Source organism: Symphodus melops (assembly GCF_947650265.1).
Source record: "Symphodus melops genome assembly, chromosome: 9".
NCBI classification, from domain to species: domain Eukaryota; kingdom Metazoa; phylum Chordata; class Actinopteri; order Labriformes; family Labridae; genus Symphodus; species Symphodus melops.
Genome location: NC_136699.1, coordinates 27180461 through 27207960, shown reverse-complemented (window position 1 = coordinate 27207960; position 27500 = coordinate 27180461). Strand labels below are relative to the sequence as shown.

The following is a 27500-nucleotide window of genomic DNA, read 5'->3' as shown; positions in this document are numbered from 1 at the left end:
GCAGCAAGCTCCTGGCCATCGCCATCATCATCGTGCCTGGAGTGTTCCAGCTGTTCAAAGGTGAGTCACCTACGTCTTCAGCATCGCCATGGTAACCTCTTATAGCTTCTTTCAGTGTGTACTGATGTAGAAAATTCAGTGACTTCACGTAGAGAGCTTTTTGAACATCATGAACTTTAAACATGAACTTAAAGCCTGAAAACAGGCAGTGACACACAGCTGCTCTCCCTCACACGCCTGTGTGTGTGTGTGTGTGTGTGTGTGTGTCTGTGTGTGTGTGTGTGTGTGTGTTTGTGATTGTCTGTGTGTTTATGTGTGTGTGTGTGTGTGTGTGATTGTCTGTGTGTGTGTGTGTGAGTGTGTGTGTGTGTGTGTGATTGTGTGTGTGTGTGTATATGTGTGTGTTTGATTGTCTGTGTGTGTGTGTGTGTGTGTGTGTGATTGTGTGTGTGTGTGTGTGTATATGTGTGTGTGTGTTCTTTTAGGGGAGACCAGGAACTTTGAGAATGCCTTTGAGTTGAACGATATCAACCTGTCTGGGATGCCTCTGGCCTTCTACTCAGGGATGTATGCATATGCTGGGTGGTAGGTATGGTCTCACACACACACATACACACACCTACACACACACACACACACACACACATACACACACCTACACACACACACACACACACACACACACACACACACACACACACACACTGACTTGGTATTGCCTGAAAATGACTTGTGTGTGTCTCTTCAGGTTTTATTTAAACTTTGTGACTGAAGAGGTGGAGAAACCGGAGCGGTGAGTTTAATGTTTGTTTACTTAATAAAGATCATTTTATTTTTCATTAACTTGAAAACCTGAAGTACAAACTGTTCTACTCTTCCAGCATGTTTACTATGATCATACTATTACTATTAAAGAGCAGTCAGTGCTGCACACTGTAAATAATGATGAACTAAATTTACTCTGTGACGGTTTAAAGAGCAGCTCTGCTCACTGTCTGTGCTGCACACTGTAAATAATGATGAACTAAATTTACTCTGTGACGGTTTAAAGAGCAGCTCTGCTCACTGTCTGTGCTGCACACTGTAAATAATGATGAACTAAATTTACTCTGTGACGGTTTAAAGAGCAGCTCTGCTCACTGTCTGTGCTGCACACTGTAAATAATGATGAACTAAATTTACTCTGTGACGGTTTAAAGAGCAGCTCTGCTCACTGTCTGTGCTGCACACTGTAAATAATGATGAACTAAATTTACTCTGTGACGGTTTAAAGAGCAGCTCTGCTCACTGTCTGTGCTGCACACTGTAAATAATGATGAACTAAATTTACTCTGTGACGGTTTAAAGAGCAGCTCTGCTCACTGTCTGTGCTGCACACTGTAAATAATGATGAACTAAATTTACTCTGTGACGGTTTAAAGAGCAGCTCTGCTCACTGTCTGTGCTGCACACTGTAAATAATGATGAACTAAATTTACTCTGTGACGGTTTAAAGAGCAGCTCTGCTCACTGTCTCATTTCTGTCTTCAGGACTGTTCCATTGGCTATCTGTATCTCAATGGCAATAGTGACTTCTTGCTATGTGTTGACCAATGTGGCGTACTACGCCGTGATGTCGGCAGACGAGCTGCTGGCCTCAGATGCTGTCGCTGTGGTAAGAAACAGGAAAGAAAAACTTGAACTATTTATGTACTTTATATTCAACACATAGCTGCTTCTGATATTTACATTGATGTTAATACTTTGATTCCTAATAGAGAAGTGAAACATTGATAACAGAGAGAAAGTCAGCGGCCATTTTGAAAGATTAGAGATGATTATTCTAGGTGTGCGACTTCCTCACAGACAGGATCCCTGCAGAGAGGAGCCTGAGGAAAGGACTCTGGAGGACTCTTTATTTATGTTCAGGTCATTTAACGACGTCATGCCTTCACAAACCGAATCTGTACTGCACACGCACTGCTCTGTGTTTTCTTTACATGTAGATATAAATGATCCTGTTTCAGTGGGTGTGATGTATAAAGATTTATGGTGCTTCTTTAATTCTCCCTTAATATGTATATTAATATGTATGATATTACCATCAATTGAAATCAAATGTATTAACATGTGTTTATTTCATAACCCGGATTGGAATTTGTCCAAGATGCAATGGCCTTCAACATCGGTTTACTTTGTGAAGCACATTCCTCTGCCTCAGTGACATCTCCCTCTAACATACGCATCAATCAATCAATCTTTATTTATATAGCGTCAATTCATAACAGGCGTTATCTCGAGACATGCACAGTCATTTTTCCTCTTTATTCCGCTTCTCCGAAAAATGCTGTTGACTTCACGAGTGCTCTTTTCAAAATGTCAGATAGTCCCTGTATTTTCTATCTTCCTACAGATCATATCTTGTACCCAGATCGTCTATGCTCCGTGTCTGCTGGGTTAACAAACCATCTCAAATGTTAAACATGCAGTAAAAAGTGATTGAGCAGTGTCAGCTACACAGCAGCACTTTGTCAACAAACTGTTGTCATGGAGACGAGATGTGTCTGCGGTGCTTTTCTTTTCAGTGCACAAACGCTTCATGCTCACTCTGAGTGCATAAACAGCGAAGTGAGTTTGGTCCGTGGTCACTAAACTCTGGCGACGTTCAGCTCGTTGTTTTGGCGGGGGACTGCTCTGATTGGTGTAAATTGCGAGGTCGCACAGAAATCGTGGGGATTGGTTGAATTTGCGTGAATTGTTGGAATCGCAACATCGCGACTTCCTGGAGGGACTGATTTAGGAGTTGGACAAAAACTAGTTTTTCCAGGAAGTTGGAGACGAAAGGAAGTTTGATTAGTCTGTACTTTTCTATAAGTGCAGAATGGAGAGAAGGTTTCTTTAGAAGTGGGTGAATACTAACAACTAACAATTTTAAATTACAGAGCCAGATATAAGTGAGATATTGATGATGACAGAGTGGAGCCTACCACAGGAAGGACAGATTTCAAGATTTTTGAAGGAAGCGCTTCAAAGAGGACTGGCACATGCGTATGTGCTGGAGAGGGTCTGGAGAGATATGGGGTCAAACTTAGACAGTTGAGCAGGGCAGCAAAATGGATGGGGGGGGGGGGGGGGGTGACAGTCAGGGTAAATTTGGACCTTAGACTATCGATCTTGGCTTTAAAAGAAAAAAAAAGGCAAGAAACTGTTCAGGATCCTCAGAAGAGTAACAGGAGTGGGGGGGGGGGGGGGGAACAAACCTAAGGTTGGGGTTATAACTACTCATCAACCCAGAGAAGTAGGCAGTTCAGTCTGTTTAGATTTAGTAATAAAAGTTTCATGTGGAGTTTGGAGGGGGCGGCACGCACACCCCTTGAAGGACTTAGAGACCGATGTTTCGCGCTCCATGAGAAACCATGGCTGTAACAGTTGTGGAGTTTTGTGGTCAGCCTTTAAACGGACCACAGATGTACACGACAAAGATGTGGTGAACGTTGTGCCTCTCTGAAGTCTCCTATAAGCTCACGTTACTCTGCGGTTCTTCTCACAGACGTTTGCAGAGAAGCTGTATGGGAAGTTCTCCATCTTCGTGCCCGTGTTCGTGGCCTTGTCCTGCTATGGCTCTATGAACGGCTGCCTCTTTGCCTTATCCAGGTAAACATGCTTTTACAGTCTGTGAATAAACCTTCAGAAGAGCACTGTGGTGAGATGTGACAGTTCAGTGTCAATCCCAGAGTATAAAGAACAATTGTGCCAAAGCAGGAGAGGGAGATTTTGGTTTCGGTGGAAAAAAAACCACAGAGAGCGCCATCTGGGGTTCTTGCACTCCAGGAAATACACAACCTGTTATTCTAAAAAGGAAATGAGGACACAGGTTTGAAAACTGAACAGGCAGAGACGTGGTTTATAACAATGTAAAGATTTTATTTTAATGAAATCAAAAAGGGAAAGTATGGTGAACTGAGCAGAGGGGAAGGAAAACTGGTTAAACAAAAGAAATAGAAAATGCTAATATAAGGGAATTAAAAATATGCATTTATTCTAATACAGGATCAGCCTGTAACCCTAACCCTATCACCCTGGGTAACTAGCCTCTAAACACAGTGGCTGAAAGAAAACAATCAATCACAGGCAGATTCCAATTGGTGGCAAAACAAAGCTAACCAAGGCTATAAAAGGAAACCAGTACAAAATAAGGCAAAAAGAAAAGGGGAAATCAACAGCAGTTAAAACCACCTAAAATAGAAACAAGCCATCAATTAAAAACACAATGGTTCAACTGTCAAGTTAAGACTGAGCTACTCACCACCACAAGGAACTAGTTGGGCGATCTGGGGAGCAGGGAACCACCAGCCAACTATTGCCCACTGCATCACAAAAGTAATTTATTCATTCTTAAAACAAGCCAGTTCAACCTGAAATGAAATCTGTACTTATCAGGAACCACACCAAAGAAACGCCAGAGCACCCAGGTGCTTTAAATAAGCTGGTCTGATCAGGGAGCACGAGGGGGAGGGGACAGAGCATGAATGAACGAATGATTCCTCATATCTGTCACTCAACATCATCTCAGAATATACAGGGTGTCATTGCCTCCAACATCTGTCCCTGTGTGTGTGTGTGTGTGTGTGTGTGTGTGTGTGTGTGTGTGTGTGTGTGTGTGTTCACAGGATGTTCTACGTGGCGTCTCGTGAAGGACAGCTCCCTGAGGTCTTGTCGATGGTCCATATCCAGAGACACACTCCACTGGCTGCCGTCCTCATACTGGTCAGTTCACAGCAGCAACAACAATAATGTTACAAAAAGGTGAATATGGTTGCTATGGTTACCTGTATGGTTGCTATGGTTACCTGTATGTTTAAAGTGACAGTGCGCATCATGAATGTTGCCCAGCAGCCCCGACATTCTCACAGAGGATTTGAGATTGGATTGTTATGAGCAAGCTGTCCCTGATTGGTTGTGTGGTTCGATTATGAACCATGATCCATTCATGGATTCCTTTATGGAGGTTGATGAAAGAAGACAAAAGCTACTTACATCACACCAGCTGAATGACGCTTGTCAATAATCTTTAATTCACATCAAAGTCCATTTCTACTTTCCACTTGTATGAATAGAGGGAAGAGATGCATTTACTGCTTGAGATGGTGGAGGAACCAGACAAAGAACAAAAACTACACTGAGACTGGTGACAAAGCACAAAGCACAGAGGCTGATGGAGAGGTGGGGTTCAGGGAGCTTGTCATGTGTGGAGAACAGACCCTGTTACCACAGATGCTGAGTGTGGTATGTGCTATGGACAGCAGGCCAGTGTCTGAAAACATGAGGTTTAGGGACGTGGGTGTAGGAGGTACTGAGGGGTGAACCTAAAGGACTTAAAGACTGTTTGCTGTTTGTGAGGTAGGCTAATAAAGAGGAGAGAGAGCTAGTGCGGCGATGCCTCGTGGGAAGTTTGGCAATTGAAGAGGACGGCAGGAGAGATTATCAAAAATGGAAAAATGATCAAGGACAATGAGTAAACTGATGTGACCGGAATCTTCAGTATGGAGGAGGACGTTGGTCATTTTGAAGAGGTTTGTGTTGGTGCAGTGGTGTTTTCAGAATCCACATATAAGGAGTCATAGAGCTAGTGGTTAGACATGGTGTAGATGGAGTTTAGTGTTTTGTTGAACATTTTACAAAGGAAAGGAAGGTTGGAGACCGACCAGAAATTGTTGAGGTCATCTGGGTCCAACCCTGGCTTTAGAAGATTGGGTTAATTTAGGCCATGTTGAAGTATGGATGAAATGTGCCACATTACAGCGAGGAGTTGATGATGTCCACAATGACGGGTCAGAGGACAGGCAGACTTGCTTTGGCCAGGGTTGAAGGCCTTGGCTTCATCAACAGGCATCGAAGGAGGAAAGATAGCAGTGAGGCAATGTTGTGTGGTAGGCGACTATAATAACAAGTAGATAGAAGAGAGTAATATTCCTCGACCCTCACAGACAAATCAGCTGCAGCTCCTGGAGTTTGAACTTCAGGCTCTTTAAATATTGTCACATGACTCCAAGTCGTTTGACTTGTCGAATAAATTTAGGTAATTACTCTTAAAGCTCTGAACCCTTACCTTAAACACAAACCATGACACAAAAATACAATTTATAATGATATGATTGTGTGTGTGTATTTACAGTACCCTATGACCATGCTACAGTTGTTTGTCGGTGACCTCTACAGCCTACTGAACTTCATGAGCTTCCTGCGCTGGCTCTTCATTGGGGTGGTAGTTCTGGGTCTAATCTATCTCCGATACACCAAACCGGACCTACCCCGTCCCTTTAAGGTACGTGCCCTGCACCTGTTATAAACACACCCTACCCCGTCCCTTTAAGGTACGTGCCCTGCCCCTGTTATAAACACACCCTACCCCGTCCCTTTAAGGTACGTGCCCTGCCCCTGTTATAAACACACCCTACCCCGTCCCTTTAAGGTACATGCCCCGCACCTGTTATAAACACACCCTACCCCGTCCCTTTAAGGTACGTGCCCTGCACCTGTTATAAACACACCCTACCCCGTCCCTTTAAGGTACGTGCCCCACCCCTGTTATAAACACACCCTACCCCGTCCCTTTAAGGTACGTGCCCCGCACCTGTTATAAACACACCCTACCCCGTCCCTTTAAGGTACGTGCCCTGCACCTGTTATAAACACACCCTACCCCGTCCCTTTAAGGTACGTGCCCCACCCCTGTTATATCCTACCCCGTCCCTTTATGCCCCGCCCTTGTTTTAAACATGTAAATGACCACTGCTGACTCGTATGTGTAAACGTAATGACTCGTGCTGACTTGTATATGTTCACGTAACAACTTGTGCTGACTCATATACATAAATGTAACAACTCGTGCTGACTTGTATATGTTCACGTAACAACTTGTGCTGACTCGTAAATGTTCATGCAACGACTCGTGTGGACTCATTCACAGGTCCCTCTCATCATCCCCATTATTTTCTGCCTCACCTGTTTCTTCATGGTCTTCCTGTCGCTGTACTCCGACCCCGTAAACACCGGGATAGGATTCGCCATTTCTCTCACTGGGATCCCCGCCTACTACATCTTCATTCACTTCAAAGAGCGCCCGGCGTGGCTGCAGGGGGCGCTAGGTAAGTTATTTAATGTAATTTATATTAAGTATGTTATATTGTAAAAACTTTATTATCACTCTGACATTCAGCAGTTCACATTACAACAGATAATGATCAGGAAAAAATTACATTAATCGACTGATTAATTTAATAAAGTAACTGCTAATGCTTTATAAATGCTCAGTTTTATCTCAGCTTGTTTTAAAAATTCAAAATATTATCTATCTACCCTCTGAGAACAGCGTCCAGCTCTTCAGGGTCATCAGCAGCGCTGGAGACTTCCTCTGTGAAAGACAAACACAAACCTAACAAACAGAAAATAAAGAGATGTTAATCAAATTATGATTCTCCTGATTTACTGACCACACAGACCTGTTTACTGTTTCCTCTGAAAGAGAAACATTCCTGATGTTAGAATCTGTAAAGTGCTGATGTATTCTGGGCTTGTCACATTTTAATCCATTCAAATAAAGTTTGTACAAATTAGGAAACTACAAACCTTCCCTATGAGTTCATGTTCAGGGAAAAACAAGAAGTTCTTGACTTTATTTGATCTTTAACTTTTATAAAGAGCTCAGACAAAAACAACCTTGACCTTTGAACTGTTTGAAGTACCAATCAGAGAGCTGCTCTCTTCCTGTGTGGTCATGAAGGAAACCTGCTGTGTTGAAGCTTCTCTTCAACAATGCAGCAGCCAGTATGTCCTCCTTCTAACTTTAGATTCTGCTCCTGAATGCTCTGGATCTGATTGGACCAGAGAAGGTAGGCGGGGCTTTGAAGGCCGTTTTGGACGCCCCTGGGTTTGCCAGATATGAGAGCAGTTATCAGATGAACAGGTGTTGCAGCGATAGAAGCGGGCAGTGGAACTGCTTCAGATAGAAGTGATTGTACCCGAGCTAAAAAGCCTCTGCATGTTTCTAATAAGCTCCAGCAGCAGAAAGCTGCTCAAACTAGGATCAATGTTGGAGATGAAACATGGAGAGAGGTTAGAACGCAGAAAGCTTTACAGACCCATGCAGAGCTGGCTAAACACTGAAGCTACAGTGTCCACCACATGCAGAGCTGGCTAAACACTGAAGCTACAGTGTCCACCACATGCAGAGCTGGCTAAACACTGAAGCTACAGTGTCCACCACATGCAGAGCTGGCTAAACACTGAAGCTACAGTGTCCACCACATGCAGAGCTGGCTAAACACTGAAGCTACAGTGTCCACCACATGCAGAGCTGGCTAAACACTGAAGCTACAGTGTCCACCACATGCAGAGCTGGCTAAACACTGAAGCTACAGTGTCCACCACATGCAGAGCTGGCTAAACACTGAAGCTACAGTGTCCACCACATGCAGAGCTGGCTAAACACTGAAGCTACAGTGTCCACCACATGCAGAGCTGGCTAAACACTGAAGCTACAGTGTCCACCACATGCAGAGCTGTCTGAGAGGAGTTTAGACTGCAGTACACATTTTAAACACTAGGGGGCAGAGGTACAGACTGGTCTTTGTGTTAAAGGACTCGTGCTGACTTGCATATGTTAAAGGACTCGTGCTGACTTGTATGTCTTAAAGGACTCGTGCTGACTTGTATGTGTTAAAGGACTCGTGCTGACTTGTATGTGTTAAAGGACTTGTACTGACTTGTATATGTTAAAGGACTCGTGCTGACTTGTATGTGTTAAAGGACTCGTGCTGACTTGTATATGTTAAAGGACTCGTGCTGACTTGTATATGTTAAAGGACTCGTGCTGACTTGTATGTGTTAAAGGACTCGTGCTGACTTCTATGTGTTAAAGGACTCGTGCTGACTTGTATGTGTTAAAGGACTCGTGCTGACTTGTATGTCTTAAAGGACTCGTGCTGACTTGTATGTGTTAAAGGACTCGTGCTGACTTGCATGTGTTAAAGGACTCGTGCTGACTTGTATGTGTTAAAGGACTCGTGCTGACTTGTATGTGTTAAAGGACTCGTGCTGACTTGTATGTGTTAAAGGACTCGTGCTGACTTGTATGTGTTAAAGGACTCGTGCTGACTTGTATGTGTTAAAGGACTCGTGCTGACTTGTATGTGTTAAAGGACTCGTGCTGACTTGTATGTCTTAAAGGACTCGTGCTGACTTGTATATGTTAAAGGACTCGTGCTGACTTGTATGTGTTAAAGGACTCGTGCTGACTTGTATATGTTAAAGGACTCGTGCTGACTTGTATATGTTAAAGGACTCGTGCTGACTTGTATGTGTTAAAGGACTCGTGCTGACCTGGTTATTCTGTGTGTCCTCAGACTCCTTCAACAGAACGCTGCAGATCCTCCTGGAGGTCGTCCCTGCTGAACAATAACACACACACACACACACAGTACACACACACACACACACACACACACACACACACACACAGTACAGACACACACACACACACACACACACACACACACACACACACACACACAACACACAGTACACACACAGTACACACACACACACAGTACAGACACACACACACACACACACACACACACAGTACAGACACACACACACACACACACACACAAACACACAGTACACACACAGTACACACACACACACACACACACACACACACACACACAGTACAGACACACACACACACAGTACACACACACACAGTACACACACACACACACAGTACACACACACACAGTACACACACACACACACACACACACACACACACAGTACAGACACACACACACACAGTACACACACACACAGTACACACACACACACACAGTACACACACACACACACACAGTACTGATGGAAAATATTAGGATTGTCTGATGATTCTGTTTGTTATAAAAGATAAAGAATCATGTTATGACAAACTTGTTGTCTGATTTGTGGTTTGTTGTTTCTCTCTGATTGGTCGTCTGTTTGGTACTTTTGTTTATTTACTTTTAATGTTTAAGATAAATATACTTGTGTTTATTTACTTTTAAGGTTTAAGATAAATATACTTTTGTTTATTTACTTTTTAGGTTTAAGATAAATATACTTTTGTTTATTTACTTTTAAGGTTTAAGATAAATATACTTTTGTTTATTTACTTTTTAGGTTTAAGATAAATATACTTTTATTTACTTTTAAGGTTGAATATAAAGATAAACAGAGAAAGCACTTTGTAGGTCATTCAGGTGTTGTTGCCTATTTTCACCACAAGATGGCGCATGCTGCTTTGGTCATCCCTGTAGCTCCATGTGTTGTGACATGTAGGAGTTCTCTGTGTACATTTACAGGTAAGCAGACATAATTAATATCAGGAGTCATTGTCTCTGATTTAGGGGGAAAGCTGTCTGTCTATAACCACAGCAGACACTTCTTCTTTTGTTATTAGTCGTGCTAACTGAATAAGTAAGCTAACGTCTGTCTGTGATGAAGAGACCCAGTGACCATGTGCATGATCTGTGTTTATAATACTTGATAAATGACTGGATGTACAGCTGTGTAAAGTCAGAGTCACAATAATATTCTGCATGATTTATACAACAAGTATCTGTTGTGTAATTAGAAAGCAGTGCAGCCAGTCTGTAGCTCAGTGTGACAGCAGTGTTCTGTTCGTTTCTGAGCTCTACATTAAACACTGAGATTTCTTCAAGTGTTCAACTTTAAGGCAACGTATGGAAACTAGTACATGGCATGAATGAGCTTAAAGTGATACTGCCTTTGTGTAGAATAATCTGTAGAGTAGAGTCATAGTCAACAGCACAAACACGTTGTGTTTGTGCTGTTGAAAAATACATTAGCCTCTTTCACTTCCACTGACTGGAGCGAACAACATAGTTCATCACAAAATGTGATAATTAGTGTCTAAGGTAAGGTCGGCTTTATTTGTCAAATCTGCTCCATGTTAAACATCCAGTCTTCACGTGTCTTTACATGAGTACGTTGTTTATTGAAGCCACTCACATTTTCCTGCTGTGTGAATCGTCCCCTTGCTGTGGTTGAAAGTTGTAACTATCCAGGTCTTCATAGACTGTTTGTGAGTTCTACTACTAAAGCCCAGCTGGTAATCAGGTTTGTTGGATCATGTGTAGAAACACCTCCTCATGTTGTCATGATTCAGGATTCAAGTCCCCACAAGATTTTTAATAAAAGTCATTCAAGAAAATGAAATCTATTTCAGAACATTTTTCACACTCATCTGTTTAACATTTACAAAGACGTTGAAGGTATGTTGAAATAGGTATTTTTAAAATGTATTTAAGATAAAAGAATTACTAACTTACTGTATGTTGGGTCTGGCTTTTTTTTCTGAACTTGAGGAATGCCACCATAGAGACTTTCTGTCCTGTAGAGGTTGTTGCTTGATCAGTTTTTTTCTTGTAAAGCATCACAGACAGCAACAAGCTACAAAAAGATAAATCAGCAGTTATATAATCACATGGCCTTGTCTGATAGTCTTGGTCACATTTCAGCAGTTGGACAATGTTTTAGGTGTGTGTGTGTGTGTACCTTGAAAGTCCCTTAGTGTAGCCCAGGCAGACTGTGTGTGGACTGATGAACCCTCTGGAGGTAGGTGTTGTCTGTGTGGCCTCTGAGACCAACATCAGGTGAGGCTTATCACCTTTAGGACGCTCATTGATGTACTCTGAGAAAAGACTTTAGCATGACAATCTAACATGAATCAGAAGTGCACTGTCTTCGTGTTCATCGTAAAAAATAAGCAGAGCAGAGATACAACACCACCTGAGGACCTGAGGTTTATATACTTTATACTTTAGGGCTGACTTATTACATCAATACAAAATCATCATCAGTTTAACACAGAGGTGAGGATATGGGGCAAACAGCTGCTGGCTCGTCTATTCATCATTATAGTCAACACTCCTGCACTTTAATATACATAACACTGATTATACAGCTCTGGACAGCTCTCTATATCTATATCTACATTAAAGTTAGACATGACTGACACAAGTTATTGAATTTTTCACATTTTAGACGAGTCGGAATGTAAAGTGAAATCCAGGATATTTGTTGTTATTCTTACTTTGAATATTTTCAGTAATTATTCACTTTGTATTTATTACTATATTGTTATGAACATTTAGTGTTTTTAGAACCTGCCCGGGTTATGTGTTCAGTTTATGTTTCCTTCATGTATCATGTCGTGTGCTTGTGTTTTATTTTGTTACTCACCCTGTGTCTTGTTTCAGGTGTGTTGGCTGCATGCCCTTCCCCCAGTGTGTCTCAGCCTGCTGATTACCTGATGTGTCTCACCTGTGCTTTGTTAGCTCCACCCCCTGTTCAGTTTTTCATGTCTGCCTTCCCTTCACTCTGTGCCAGTTCGTCTTGTCTCTTTGTAGCAGCCTTCTGATCTGACCCAGTCTGTTTTTGACCTCGATTTTCTGCCTGCTGTTTTTTACTTCTGCCTGGACTGATTGACTACCGTGTACCGAACCCTGCCTGCAAATAAACGGCCTTTACCCGAGCGTTTCCATCCATCCATCCATCTATCCATTCATCCATCCATCCATCCATCCATCTATCCATCCATCTATCCATCTATTCCTCCACCCATCCATCCATCCATCCATCCATTCCTCCACCCATCCATCCATCCATCCATCCATCCATCCATCCATTCCTCCACCCATCCATCCTTTCATTCCTCCATCCATCCATCCATCCATCCATCCATCCATCCATCCATCCATCCATCTATCCATCTATTCCTCCACCCATCCATCAATTCATTCATCTATCCATTCATCCATCCATCCATCCATTCCTCCACCCATCCATCCATCCATCCATTCATCCATCCATCTATTCCTCCATCCATCCTTTCATTCCTTCATCCATCCATCCGATAAGCTCTAGGTTCTAGATCACCAGGTCCCTATATCATCAGCCTGCCACCTGTAGACAGACCCCTCCCCCCCAGAGATGAGTCCAATAGGGTGGTGTCATGTGTGAACTTGAGGAGACAGACTGGTGACTGGAGGTGCAGCTGTTAGTGTACAGAGAGAAGAGCAGAGGAGAAACATGCAGCCTTGAGGGGAGTCAGTGCTGATGGTCCTGCTGTCCCAGCTTCACCTGCTGCCTCCTGTCAGACAGGAAGTCTGTGATCCACCTGCACGTTCAGCTGAGAGAGCTGGTCCTGGAGCAGGGCTGAAGTCCACAAACAGGATCCTGATGCAGGTTCCTGCTGAGTCCAGATGCTTGAGGATGGAGTGGAGGGCCAGGTGGACAGCGTCGCCAACAGTTGTTCTAACTCACCATAGTGCGTGATGTTACACATAAGTCCTGGCAGAGGTCAACGTATGAGGTCACAGTCTGGACTCATCCAGACTGTGACAGACCTGAAAACATCCCATCAGTACAGTCGAAGCCCGCCTTCAGCTTCACTGCTCCACTTCTTTGATGTCCTTACTTCTGCTTCAAACTGATGGACCATGACGTGGTCAGAGTGGCCCAGTGCAGCAGGGGATGGTGTAATAAGTGTTACTGACTGTGGTGTAACAGTGATCCCAAACATTTCCCTCTCTGGTCAAACATTTAATAAACTGTCTACACTTAGGAAGCCCATGTCTGAGATCACCTGTGTTAAAATCACAGAGGAGTCTGGGTTTGTCCGCTCCACACACGGAGGGATGTAAACACCAACCAGAATGAATGAAGCAAACTCGTGAGAAGAATCAGTCAGTGAAGTTGGTCCAGTTTGTTGCACAGTGAGCATACGTTGGAGAGAAAGTGACCTGGTAGAGCGGTGAATAGTCCGTGTGTCGTCTTAGTGCATGAGGGTACTTTTGACCAGAACATCCAATAATTCTACGACTTCTGTCAGAAAAGTGTGAAATAATATGAGTGCTAAAATCAACAAAATAATCACCAACAGCATCAGGGTCCAAAAGAAGGAACCATGCTCGCGTGGGAATATTTCCCCTTCTCTCTCCCTCCCTCTTGACCGATGCCAGAATACAAAAATAAACATGTTTTATATCAACATCTTCCATCTCTCATCCGCTCCATTATGAAACCATGGGCAGTGCCATGCTGCCTTATGCTGATAGTTTTCATGTTACATACATGCAACCTGTAGACTGCACAGTGCAATGGTAGTTGATCACATTTCTATTGAAGTGTGGAGTTTGATAGGACAATGATAGTACTCTAACTGAGCGCTGTGGCGCTGGACCCGCCTTCATCCCTCTACCCTCAATCATCCCATAATCTATACTTGCTCATCATTTCAAAATGTGCCATGCATATAATAATAAACCATCTTTAATCAATGTCTGTCTTGGTTTGGGCTTTGTTTGTGGGCGGAGTCAAAGATGAACTCTGACACAAAGGTCAGTGAGGAGGTCACACTATGAAGACGTGTGTGTGTGTGTTTGAGGTTTAACTGTGGCTGTGACTCAGAGGAGGGGGGTTATTCCTCTGGCAAAGTGTGACTAATGGGCGTGTGTGTTCATGCGTGTGTTTGTATCAGTGTGCGTGTGTGCATGTGTGTGACGGACCTTGAGGTTCGAGGGTCGTCCCCATTAACAGGAAGCAGCAGACCCCCTCAGGTAAGAGAGGTGGACCCACAGGGTTACTCATGGCCCAAATGGATGTGACATGAGTGTGTGTGTTCCTCCTGAGCAGAGATGAATGAAGAATGTTGCTCTTTGTTTCATGTAAATGTGAGGAAGTACAGGCTGACACACACACACACACACACACACACCTACACACACACACACACACACACACTGAGCCCTGTGAGTGTGAGTGACTCAGGTTAGTGAGTAATCGTGCACACAGTGGACGACTGAAGAGACAGAGCGACTACTTCAAATTGAGCACAGCTACACAGAGACAACTTTATCACTGCTACACACACACACACACACACACACACACACACACACACACACACACACACACACACCTGCCTCTGTCTGTGTCCTCACAGGGTTAATGAGGCTTTAGCTAAAGTTGGAGAAGGATGTGAAGATACGATGTACTGCCGATGAAACACTTTACATTTGAATCAAACAGCTGAACACAGACTGCATCATCCGGAAGCTTTAGAGGCAAGCCCATCAAATCTAATATTAGTATAAATCTGTGTCACCATGGCAACCGCAGGTGGAAATCACAGGTGGAAAATTGAGAGAGAGGGGATGGGTGTACAGCCTGCTCTGCTATCAGCATACTGTGAACACAATGAACAGTGTGCAGATGTTTCAGTCCTTAAGATGAACAGTTTACAGATGTTTCAGTCCTTAAGATGAACAGTGTGCAGATGTTTCAGTCCTTAAGATGAACAGTTTACAGATGTTTCAGTCCTTAAGATGAACAGTTTACAGATGTTTCAGTCCTTAAGATGAACAGTTTACAGATGTTTCAGTCCTTAAGATGAACAGTTTACAGATGTTTCAGTCCTTAAGATGAACAGTTTACAGATGTTTCAGTCCTTAAGATGAACAGTTTACAGATGTTTCAGTCCTTAAGATGAACAGTTTACAGATGTTTCAGTCCTTAAGATGAACAGTTTACAGATGTTTCAGTCCTTAAGATGAACAGTTTACAGATGTTTCAGTCCTTAAGATGAACAGTTTACAGATGTTTCAGTCCTTAAGATGAACAGTTTACAGATGTTTCAGTCCTTAAGATGAACAGTTTACAGATGTTTCAGCCCTTAAGATGAACAGTTTACAGATGTTTCAGTCCTTAAGATGAACAGTTTACAGATGTTTCAGTCCTTAAGATGAACAGTTTACAGATGTTTCAGTCCTTAAGATGAACAGTTTACAGATGTTTCAGTCCTTAAGATGAACAGTTTACAGATGTTTCAGTCCTTAAGATGAACAGTTTACAGATGTTTCAGTCCTTAAGATGAACAGCGTGCAGATGTTTCAGTCCTTAAGATGAACAGTTTACAGATGTTTCAGTCCTTAAGACGAACAGCGTGCAGATGTTTCAGCCCTTAAGATGAACAGCGTGCAGATGTTTCAGCCCTTAAGATGAACAGTTTACAGATGTTTCAGCCCTTAAGATGAACAGCGTGCAGATGTTTCAGTCCTTTAGATGAACAGTTTACAGATGTTTCAGTCCTTAAGATGAACAGATTACAGATGTTTCAGTCCTTAAGATGAACAGTTTACAGATGTTTCAGTCTTTAAGATGAACAGTTTACAGATGTTTCAGTCCTTTAGATGAACAGTTTACAGATGTTTCAGTCCTTAAGATGAACAGATTACAGATGTTTCAGTCCTTAAGATGAACAGTTTACAGATGTTTCAGTCCTTAAGATGAACAGTGTGCAGATGTTTCAGTCCTTAAGATGAACAGCGTGCAGATGTTTCAGCCCTTAAGATGAACAGTTTACAGATGTTTCAGTCCTTAAGATGAACAGATTACAGATGTTTCAGTCCTTAAGATGAACAGTGTGCAGATGTTTCAGTCCTTAAGATGAACAGTTTACAGATGTTTCAGTCCTTAAGATGAACAGTTTACAGATGTTTCAGTCCTTAAGATGAACAGTGTGCAGATGTTTCAGTCCTTAAGATGAACAGCGTGCAGATGTTTCAGCCCTTAAGATGAACAGTTTACAGATGTTTCAGTCCTTAAGATGAACAGTTTACAGATGTTTCAGCCCTTAAGATGAACAGTTTACAGATGTTTCAGTCCTTAAGATGAACAGCATGCAGATGTTTCAGTCCTTAAGATGAACAGCATGCAGATGTTTCAGTCCTTAAGATGAACAGCATGCAGATGTTTCAGTCCTTAAGATGAACAGCATGCAGATGTTTCAGCCCTTAAGATGAACAGCGTGCAGATGTTTCAGTCCTTAAGATGAACAGTTTACAGATGTTTCAGTCCTTAAGATGAACAGTTTACAGATGTTTCAGTCCTTAAGATGAACAGTTTACAGATGTTTCAGCCCTTAAGATGAACAGCGTGCAGATGTTTCAGTCCTTAAGATGAACAGTTTACAGATGTTTCAGTCCTTAAGATGAACAGTTTACAGATGTTTCAGTCCTTAAGATGAACAGTTTACAGATGTTTCAGCCCTTAAGATGAACAGTTTACAGATGTTTCAGTCCTTAAGATGAACAGTTTACAGATGTTTCAGCCCTTAAGATGAACAGTTTACAGATGTTTCAGCCCTTAAGATGAACAGCGTGCAGATGTTTCAGTCCTTAAGATGAACAGTTTACAGATGTTTCAGTCCTTAAGATGAACAGTTTACAGATGTTTCAGTCCTTAAGATGAACAGTTTACAGATGTTTCAGTCTTTAAGATGAACAGTTTACAGATGTTTCAGTCCTTAAGATGAACAGTTTACAGATGTTTCAGCCCTTAAGATGAACAGTGTGCAGATGTTTCAGTCCTTAAGATGAACAGTTTACAGATGTTTCAGTCCTTAAGATGAACAGTTTACAGATGTTTCAGTCCTTAAGATGAACAGTGTGCAGATGTTTCAGTCCTTAAGATGAACAGTTTACAGATGTTTCAGTCCTTAAGATGAACAGTTTACAGATGTTTCAGTCCTTTAGATGAACAGCGTGCAGATGTTTCAGTCCTTAAGATGAACAGTTTACAGATGTTTCAGTCCTTAAGATGAACAGTGTGCAGATGTTTCAGTCCTTAAGATGAACAGTTTACAGATGTTTCAGTCCTTAAGATGAACAGTTTACAGATGTTTCAGTCCTTAAGATGAACAGTTTACAGATGTTTCAGTCCTTAAGATGAACAGCGTGCAGATGTTTCAGTCCTTAAGATGAACAGTTTACAGATGTTTCAGTCCTTAAGATGAACAGCATGCAGATGTTTCAGTCCTTAAGATGAACAGTTTACAGATGTTTCAGTCCTTAAGATGAACAGCGTGCAGATGTTTCAGTCCTTAAGATGAACAGCGTGCAGATGTTTCAGTCCTTAAGATGAACAGCGTGCAGATGTTTCAGTCCTTAAGATGAACAGCGTGCAGATGTTGTCCGTGCAGATGTTTCAGTCTCAGTGTTTCAGCTGCTGTTTGTAGAACAAATGGAAAAGGAGGCAGACTGTCGATCATTATTGATTGGCGGATTGGATTTTCGCTGGCTGTGGTCTTTGTATTGAGAAGATGGATGACGTCTTGATGTGATCCATTGATTTGGAAATTGTGTCCAAAGAGCGCTGCCACCTCTCTTGGCTCTCTTAATTAGTTAAAAAATCAAAGCTTTGGAAAGTGTTGGAAACAGGAGCTTAAAGAGACGCTCTGCCTCTGATCCCGTCTCGTATATGTGTCAGACGTTTTGGCTGAGAGAAAGAAAGAGGCCATCGTTTGTTCTATGATGTTTTTGGGGGAAATCAGCGAGCGCAGCTGATCCACTTCTTCTTTGGCATTCTTCTCTTTCTCCCTTTGTTGATTCATCGGAGGTCCTCGGGCTGAATCCTGTTGTTTTAGGATTTGAGCTCCTCTACACCCACTCATCATTAGGACGAGCTGCACTGTGGCATTAATCTGCCTTTTGTGAGTAATGACGGCCTCCATAAAACACTCTGTGTACATTACATCCATCTGTTATTCTGAATAATAGCTTCTTACAGCAATGCCTTACAGTAGAGAGCACACAGATACTGTAAAACGCTGACAGAGACAAGTGTTGTTTGGACACCAATTCCCACAAGGCACTGGGAGGGTTGATGAGGCCGAACCAGGAAGAGGACCACATATCATGGTGTCTGTTCTACACCCAAGGCTAAAGAGACGGAAACCTGTGAAAAAAAAGAGGACGAGAGATTCATCACATCGTCTGATTTACATTATAAAAAAGTCGTCATGATGACATTTTAGAATCATCTCCCGCGTCTCTTCATGCCACTATTCTTCTTTTCTGACATCCGCTTTTTTTCACTGAAGTGCAATCAAAAGATGGATGTTAGAGGGAAGTCTTCAGAGCCTGTTAGCTCCAGGGCAACTTTATGATGATGCATGGCGTTCAAAGTTTGCAAGTCTGTTCCAAATATGCAGAAAACTGTCAGAGCAGAGGAAGTAACGCGCTGCAACTACTGAATGCTTACAGCTCAGGTGGAGAGAGGCTGGGGGGGGCCGTCTCACAGCTCAGGTGGAGAGAGGCTGGGGGAGCCGTCTTACAGCTCAGGTGGAGAGAGGCTGGGGGGGGCCGTCTTACAGCTCAGGTGGAGAGAGGCTGGGGGAGCCGTCTTACAGCTCAGGTGGAGAGAGGCTGGGGGGGCCGTCTTACAGCTCAGGTGGAGAGAGGCTGGGGGAGCCGTCTTACAGCTCAGGTGGAGAGAGGCTGGGGGGGGCCGTCTTACAGCTCAGGTGGAGAGAGGCTGGGGGGGCCGTCTTACAGCTCAGGTGGAGAGAGGCTGGGTGAGCTGGCTTACAACTAGGAGAGAGGCCGCTGTCCCCCCTCCCCTCTGTATACAATAATCCCCATACAAGATTTATGCAGGTGTTAGGGTTAGTGTAATCCAGCATAAATGAAACCCTCTAAAACATGTTCAACAAGCTCAGCTCACAGAAAGACAAAGGATCAGTCCAGGTATCAGGTCTATAGAAACAGATACATGAATACATGTTTTTAGTTTAAACACTTCTTCATCGTTTCTCTGACGCAGGGCAGTGATGTAACAGAATGACTGAGGGGGCGTGGCCTCCTGCAAAAATGACATCACTGTACTTACAAGGACGTTATATTTATCACCCAGACAGGAAAAATACTACAGATATCGGCAGCCTTGAAACCACCGAACATCTGTTTGTTTACAGGCTGGTTGGTCAGCAGGCTGTGCAGAGCAGCTGATTGGTTGGTCAGCAGGCGGTGCAGAGGTGCTGATTGGTTGGTCAGCAGCCTGTATACCTTTGATTTCAGCTCCTCTGGGTGCAGCTTTGAACGTGTGACCGAGACGCTGCTGCTCTTATCTTGCCCCAGATTTCATCAGGACGTTTTATCATGTCAGGAACGACTTCACCTGAGAGTTTCAGCTGCTGCTCATCCACAGACAGAGAAACTAATGAAGGTTTGAGCTGCAGTCTCTGGAGGCATTACATATTATATTTGAATTCTTCATTCTGAAAGAAGGAGCTGCACACAAGCAGGTCAAGTGCTGGAAGCTCCAGGCCAGCAGGGGGCCTCAAAGGGCTGACAAACTTTAACTCACAGCAGAGCCCAGAAAGTGCAGTATTGATAGAGGGAAACCTCCCTGAGGGGGCCCCACCTGACTCCTGCACTCACTCCCATTGTGCTGCTCAGTGAGACACAGGAAGAAGAAGGAGGATCGGTCTGAGAGAAGGACAGAATCCAGGGAGACAAGTGAAGCAGATTATTAATATAAAGTCCTCTGGTCTGAGCTATGGAGGACAGGAGTGGATCACTGAGGACACGAGTGAGGAGACAAGTGAATAACTGAGGACACGAGTGAGGAGACGAGTGAATAACAGATGACACGAGTGAGGAGACAAGTGAATAACTGAGGACACGAGTGAGGACACAAGTGAATAACTGAGGAGATGAGTGAGGAGACAAGTGAATAACTGAGGAGATGAGTGAGGAGACAAGTGAATAACTGAGGACACGAGTGAGGAGACAAGTGAATAACTGAGGACACGAGTGAGGACACAAGTGAATAACTGAGGACACGAGTGAGGAGACAAGTGAATAACTGAGGACACGAGTGAGGAGACAAGTGAATAACTGAGGACACGAGTGAGGAGACAAGTGAATAACTGAGGACACGAGTGAGGAGACAAGTGAATAACTGAGGACACGAGTGAGGAGACAAGTGAATAACTGAGGAGATGAGTGAGGAGACAAGTGAATAACTGAGGACACGAGTGAGGAGACAAGTGAATAACTGAGGACACGAGTGAGGAGACAAGTGAATAACTGAGGAGATGAGCGAGGAGACAAGTGAATAACAGAGGACACGAGTTGTAGAAAGAGGACTTGGGAGCTTTGTAAACTGTGACAGCTGGTTGTTTTTACTGGTCACACATTTAAAAAGGAAGCCATGGGTGGGGCTCAGTAACAGACTCCGCCTCCTCTTTAAGGCTGGACGTGTTTGATCACAGGAGGACTTAATCTGCAGTTTGACTGCTGTTTGCAAAGGAGTGTAGAGGTGTGTGTATGTATGAGCTCTAAGTTACACACACACACACACACACACACACACACACACACACACACAGTGCTGCCTGTGAAGTGGAGGACCCGCCTGATCCTAGTGTCTAAGGAGAGCTCACAATGTCAGATGATGCAAAGATGGAAATCATTGAGAAATACCAGGAGAGATACGAGAAAGAGCGGACAGAAAGAGCAAGAGGGGGAGAGAGGGGGGGGGGGGGGGGGGGAGAAAGAGAGAGAGGGGGGGGGGAGAGAGAGAGAGAGAGAGCAAGGGGGGGAAGTGAGATAAAAAGAGCTCTACAGACATATTCTGATCCTTGTCCTGGTTTGTATAATAACAGTGTCCTGTTTATATTTACAAAGATCATTTTTAGGACTGGAAAAAACCTCTCAGCTGATGAGAGTACAGCTCTGATCACATCTTCAAAACTTCCCTTTTGTTTTTTAATATCCATCAATAAGGACACAGGTGAGACTAAAGACACAGGTGAGACTGATGACACAGGTGAGACTGAAGACACAGGTGAGACTGATGACACAGGTGAGACTGAAGACACAGGTGAGACTAATGACACAGGTGAGACTAAAGACACAGGTGAGACTAAGGACACAGGTGAGACTAAAGACACAGGTGAGACTAATGACACAGGTGAGACTGAAGACACAGGTGAGACTAATGACACAGGTGAGACTAAAGACACAGGTGAGACTGATGACACAGGTGAGACTAATGATACAGGTGAGACTAATGACACAGGTGAGACTAAAGACAGGTGAGTTTAATGACACAGGTGAGACTGATGACATAGGTGAGACTAAAGACACAGGTGAGACTAAAGACACAGGTGAGACTAATGATACAGGTGAGACTGATGACACAGGTGAGACTAAAGACAGGTGAGTTTAATGACACAGGTGAGACTGATGACATAGGTGAGACTAATGACACAGGTGAGACTAATGACACAGGTGAGACTGATGACACAGGTGAGACTAATGACACTGGTGAGACTAAAGACACAGGTGAGACTAAATAAACAGGTGAGACTAAAGACAGGTGAAACTGATGACACAGGTGAGACTAAAGACACAGGTGAGACTAAAGACAGGTGAGACTAAAGACAGGTGAGACTGATGACACAGGTGAGACTAAGGACACAGGTGAGACTGATGACACAGGTGAGACTGATGACACAGGTGAGACTAAATAAGCAGGTGAGACTAAAGACAGGTGAGACTGAAGACACATGTGAGACTAAAGACACAGGTGAGACTAAAGACACAGGTGAGACTAAAGACACAGATGAGACTAAAGACAGGTGAGACTGAAGACACAGGTGAGACTAAAGACACAGATGAGACTAAAGACAGGTGAGACTGATGACACAGGTGAGACTAAAGACACAGGTGAGACTAATGACACAGGTGAGACTAAAGACAGGTGAGACTGAAGACACAGGTGAGACTAAAGACACAGGTGAGACTAAAGACAGGTGAGACTGATGACACAGGTGAGACTGATAACACAGGTGAGACTAAATAAACAGGTGAGACTAAAGACAGGTGAGACTAAAGACAGGTGAGTTTAATGACACAGGTGAGACGAAAGACACAGGTGAGACTAAAGACAGGTGAGTTTAATGACACAGGTGAGACTAAATACACAGGTGAGAGTAAAGACAGGTGAGACTAAAGACAGGTGACTTTAATGACACAGGTGAGACTAAAGACACAGGTGACACTAAAGACACAGGTGAGACTAAAGACACAGGTGAGACTAAAGACAGGTGAGACTAAAGACACAGGTGAGACTGAAGACACAGGTGAGACTAAAGACACAGGTGAGACTAAAGACAGGTGAGACTAAAGACAGGTGAGACTGATGACACAGGTGAGACTAAGGACACAGGTGAGACTAATGACACAGGTGAGACTGATGACACAGGTGAGACTAAGGACACAGGTGAGACTAATGACACAGGTGAGACTAATGACACAGGTGAGACTGATGACACAGGTGAGACTAATGACACAGGTGAGACTAAAGACAGGTGAGACTAATGACACAGGTGAGACTAAAGACACAGGTGAGACTAAAGACACAGGTGAGACTAAAGACAGGTGAGACTGATGACACAGGTGAGACTAAAGACACAGGTGAGACTAAAGACAGGTGAGACTAAAGACAGGTGAGACTGATGACACAGGTGAGACTAAGGACACAGGTGAGACTAAAGACAGGTGAGACTAAAGACACAGGTAAGATTAAAGACAGGTGAGACTAAAGACACAGGTAAGACTAAAGACACAGGTGAGACCCTGTAGAAATCTACTCTCTCACAAAATATATTTAACACATCAGTAGACATTCAAAACGCTGCAACAGTGGCTTTTACATACTATGTCCCCTTTGTGACATCATCATGGTGGTGGTTTGTAGCAGGCATCAGTCTCACCTGTAAGATGAGCCTCTGTGACATCATCATCATGGTGGTGGTTTGTAGCAGGCGTCAGTCTCACCTGTAAGATGAACCTCTGTGACATCATCATGGTGGTTTGTAGCAGGCGTCAGTCTCACCTGTAAGATGAGCCTCTGTGACATCATCATCATGGAGCTGGTTTGTAGCAGGCGTCAGTCTCACCTGTAAGATGAGCCTCTGTGACATCATCATCATGGAGCTGGTTTGTAGCAGGCGTCAGTCTCACCTGTAAGATGAACCTCTGTGACATCATCATCATGGAGCTGGTTTGTAGCAGGCGTCAGTCTCACCTGTAAGATGAGCCTCTGTGACATCATCATCATGGAGCTGGTTTGTAGCAGGCGTCAGTCTCACCTGTAAGATGAGCCTCTGTGACATCATCATCATGGTGCTGGTTTGTAGCAGGCGTCAGTCTCACCTGTAAGATGAACCTCTGTGACATCATCATCATGGTGGTGGTTTGTAGCAGGCGTCAGTCTCACCTGTCAGATGAGCCTCTGTGACATCATCATGATGCACCGTGGTCTGTAGATGTGGAACACATCATGGACTGAGGCGCTCTCTCTGTGTTGATCTGTTCGGGTGTTTGAATTATTAACAGCTCAGCTGAAGAAGTAGTTCATGTTTGATAAGTTTGATCTGCACATCGTGACGTTCTCTGCGTGACCTCGATGAACAACAGAAAACTTCCTGAAGTTTGAGGAAGGGGCAACATCCTCCAGTTCCCCTCAGACATGCTGATCGCTGCAGCACAGAGCTGTTCAAACATCTCTCTGACTGTCGCTTCCACAGTCACACGATGAGCCGCCTGCTCGCCGTCTCACACAACAGCGTGCTACATTTGTCCCGCGGGTGATGGTGAGAACAATACGAGTCATTTGTCACATTTTTATTTGTTAAGCATTCGCAGCCTGCAGACACATGAAACATCATTTGTGCGAAAAACCCAATAATAGACTTATTTCAGGGAGATTACTAACGTGATGCTGAGATAAATGATTCATAAAAGAGCGACACACACACACACACACACACACACACACACACACACACACACACACACACACACAACACACATTAAATATACAGAGATGTTTCATCCATCACTGCTTTCGGCTCCATTTCAATATAAATTAAATTAGACGTGCAGGACGTGGACTCAGTTGCTTGACTCGTTTAAGGGTGCAGGACTTGGACTCAGCTGCTTGACTCGTTTAAGGGTGCAGGACTTGGACTCAGCTGCTTGACTCGTTTAAGGGTGCAGGACTTGGACTCAGCTGCTTGACTCGTTTAAAGGTGCAGGACTTGGACTCAGCTGCTTGACTCGTTTAAGGGTGCAGGACTTGGACTCAGCTGCTTGACTCGTTTAAAGGTGCAGGACTTGGACTCAGCTGCTTGACTCGTTTAAGGGTGCAGGACTTGGACTCAGCTGCTTGACTCGTTTAAGGGTGCAGGACTTGGACTCAGCTGCTTGACTCGTTTAAAGGTGCAGGACTTGGACTCAGCTGCTTGACTCGTTTAAAGGTGCAGGACTTGGACTCAGCTGCTTGACCTGTTTAAAGGTGCAGGACTTGGACTCAGCTGCTTGACCTGTTTAAAGGTGCAGGACTTGGACTCAGCTGCTTGACTCGTTTAAGGGTGCAGGACTTGGACTCAGCTGCTTGACTCGTTTAAAGGTGCAGGACTTGGACTCAGCTGCTTGACTCGTTTAAAGGTGCAGGACTTGGACTCAGCTGCTTGACTCGTTTAAAGGTGCAGGACTTGGACTCAGTTGCTTGACCTGTTTAAAGGTGCAGGACTTGGACTCAGCTGCTTGACTCGTTTAAAGGTGCAGGACTTGGACTCAGCTGCTTGACTCGTTTAAAGGTGCAGGACTTGGACTCAGCTGCTTGACCTGTTTAAAGGTGCAGGACGTGGACTCAGTTGCTTGACTCGTTTAAGGGTGCAGGACTTGGACTCAGCTGCTTGACTCGTTTAAGGGTGCAGGACTTGGACTCAGCTGCTTGACTCGTTTAAAGGTGCAGGACTTGGACTCAGCTGCTTGACTCGTTTAAGGGTGCAGGACTTGGACTCAGCTGCTTGACTCGTTTAAGGGTGCAGGACTTGGACTCAGCTGCTTGACTCGTTTAAAGGTGCAGGACTTGGACTCAGCTGCTTGACTCGTTTAAAGGTGCAGGACTTGGACTCAGCTGCTTGACCTGTTTAAAGGTGCAGGACTTGGACTCAGCTGCTTGACCTGTTTAAAGGTGCAGGACTTGGACTCAGCTGCTTGACTCGTTTAAGGGTGCAGGACTTGGACTCAGCTGCTTGACTCGTTTAAAGGTGCAGGACTTGGACTCAGCTGCTTGACTCGTTTAAAGGTGCAGGACTTGGACTCAGCTGCTTGACTCATTTAAAGGTGCAGGACTTGGACTCAGTTGCTTGACCTGTTTAAAGGTGCAGGACTTGGACTCAGCTGCTTGACTCGTTTAAAGGTGCAGGACTTGGACTCAGCTGCTTGACTCGTTTAAAGGTGCAGGACTTGGACTCAGTTGCTTGACCTGTTTAAAGGTGCAGGACTTGGACTCAGCTGCTTGACTCGTTTAAGGGTGCAGGACTTGGACTCAGCTGCTTGACTCGTTTAAAGGTGCAGGACTTGGACTCAGCTGCTTGACTCGTTTAAGGGTGCAGGACTTGGACTCAGCTGCTTGACTCGTTTAAAGGTGCAGGACTTGGACTCAGCTGCTTGACTCGTTTAAAGGTGCAGGACTTGGACTCAGCTGCTTGACCTGTTTAAAGGTGCAGGACTTGGACTCAGCTGCTTGACTCGTTTAAAGGTGCAGGACTTGGACTCAGCTGCTTGACTCGTTTAAGGGTGCAGGACTTGGACTCAGCTGCTTGACTCGTTTAAAGGTGCAGGACTTGGACTCAGCTGCTTGACTCGTTTAAAGGTGCAGGACTTGGACTCAGCTGCTTGACTCGTTTAAAGGTGCAGGACTTGGACTCAGTTGCTTGACCTGTTTAAAGGTGCAGGACTTGGACTCAGCTGCTTGACTCGTTTAAAGGTGCAGGACTTGGACTCAGCTGCTTGACTCGTTTAAAGGTGCAGGACTTGGACTCAGTTGCTTGACCTGTTTAAAGGTGCAGGACTTGGACTCAGTTGCTTGACTCATTTAGAGGTGCAGGACTTGGACTCAGCTGCTTGACTCGTTTAAAGGTGCAGGACTTGGACTCAGCTCCTTGACTCGTTTAAAGGTGCAGGACTTGGACTCAGCTGCTTGACTCATTTAAAGGTGCAGGACTTGGACTCAGCTGCTTGACTCGTTTAAAGGTGCAGGACTTGGACTCAGCTGCTTGACTCGTTTAAACATGCAGGACTTGGACTCAGCTGCTTGACTCATTTAAAGGTGCAGGACTTGGACTCAGCTGCTTGACTCGTTTAAACGTGCAGGACTTGGACTCAGCTGCTTGACTCGTTTAAAGGTGCAGGACTTGGACTCAGTTGCTTGACCTGTTTAAAGGTGCAGGACTTGGACTCAGCTGCTTGACTCGTTTAAAGGTGCAGGACTTGGACTCAGCTGCTTGACTCGTTTAAAGGTGCAGGACTTGGACTCAGTTGCTTGACCTGTTTAAAGGTGCAGGACTTGGACTCAGTTGCTTGACTCATTTAGAGGTGCAGGACTTGGACTCAGCTGCTTGACTCGTTTAAAGGTGCAGGACTTGGACTCAGCTCCTTGACTCGTTTAAAGGTGCAGGACTTGGACTCAGCTGCTTGACTCATTTAAAGGTGCAGGACTTGGACTCAGCTGCTTGACTCGTTTAAAGGTGCAGGACT

At 44.2% G+C, this 27500-nt stretch overlaps 1 protein-coding gene across 2 annotated transcripts in view; it reads left to right on the top strand.

The window, feature by feature from the left end:
* The window catches only part of slc7a11 (solute carrier family 7 member 11), a 16323-nt gene extending 6745 nt beyond the window's left edge, over nt 1–9578 (top strand). The window contains exons 4-13 of one of the 2 annotated variants that reach the window (XM_079351717.1): nt 1–60; nt 486–585; nt 749–793; nt 1531–1654; nt 3530–3633; nt 4650–4746; nt 6155–6304; nt 6950–7127; nt 9384–9457; nt 9560–9578. The exon at nt 1–60 is cut by the window's left edge and continues 66 nt beyond it. In XM_079351717.1, the coding sequence (XP_079207843.1) occupies nt 1–60; nt 486–585; nt 749–793; nt 1531–1654; nt 3530–3633; nt 4650–4746; nt 6155–6304; nt 6950–7127; nt 9384–9439 (914 nt within the window). In that variant the 3' untranslated portion in view covers nt 9440–9457; nt 9560–9578. Of the gene's footprint in view, nt 61–485; nt 586–748; nt 794–1530; nt 1655–3529; nt 3634–4649; nt 4747–6154; nt 6305–6949; nt 7128–9383; nt 9458–9559 lie in introns of those variants that run through there. The other variant, XM_079351718.1, reaches the window with a different exon arrangement.
* Nucleotides 9579–27500: the final 17922 nt, after the last annotated feature.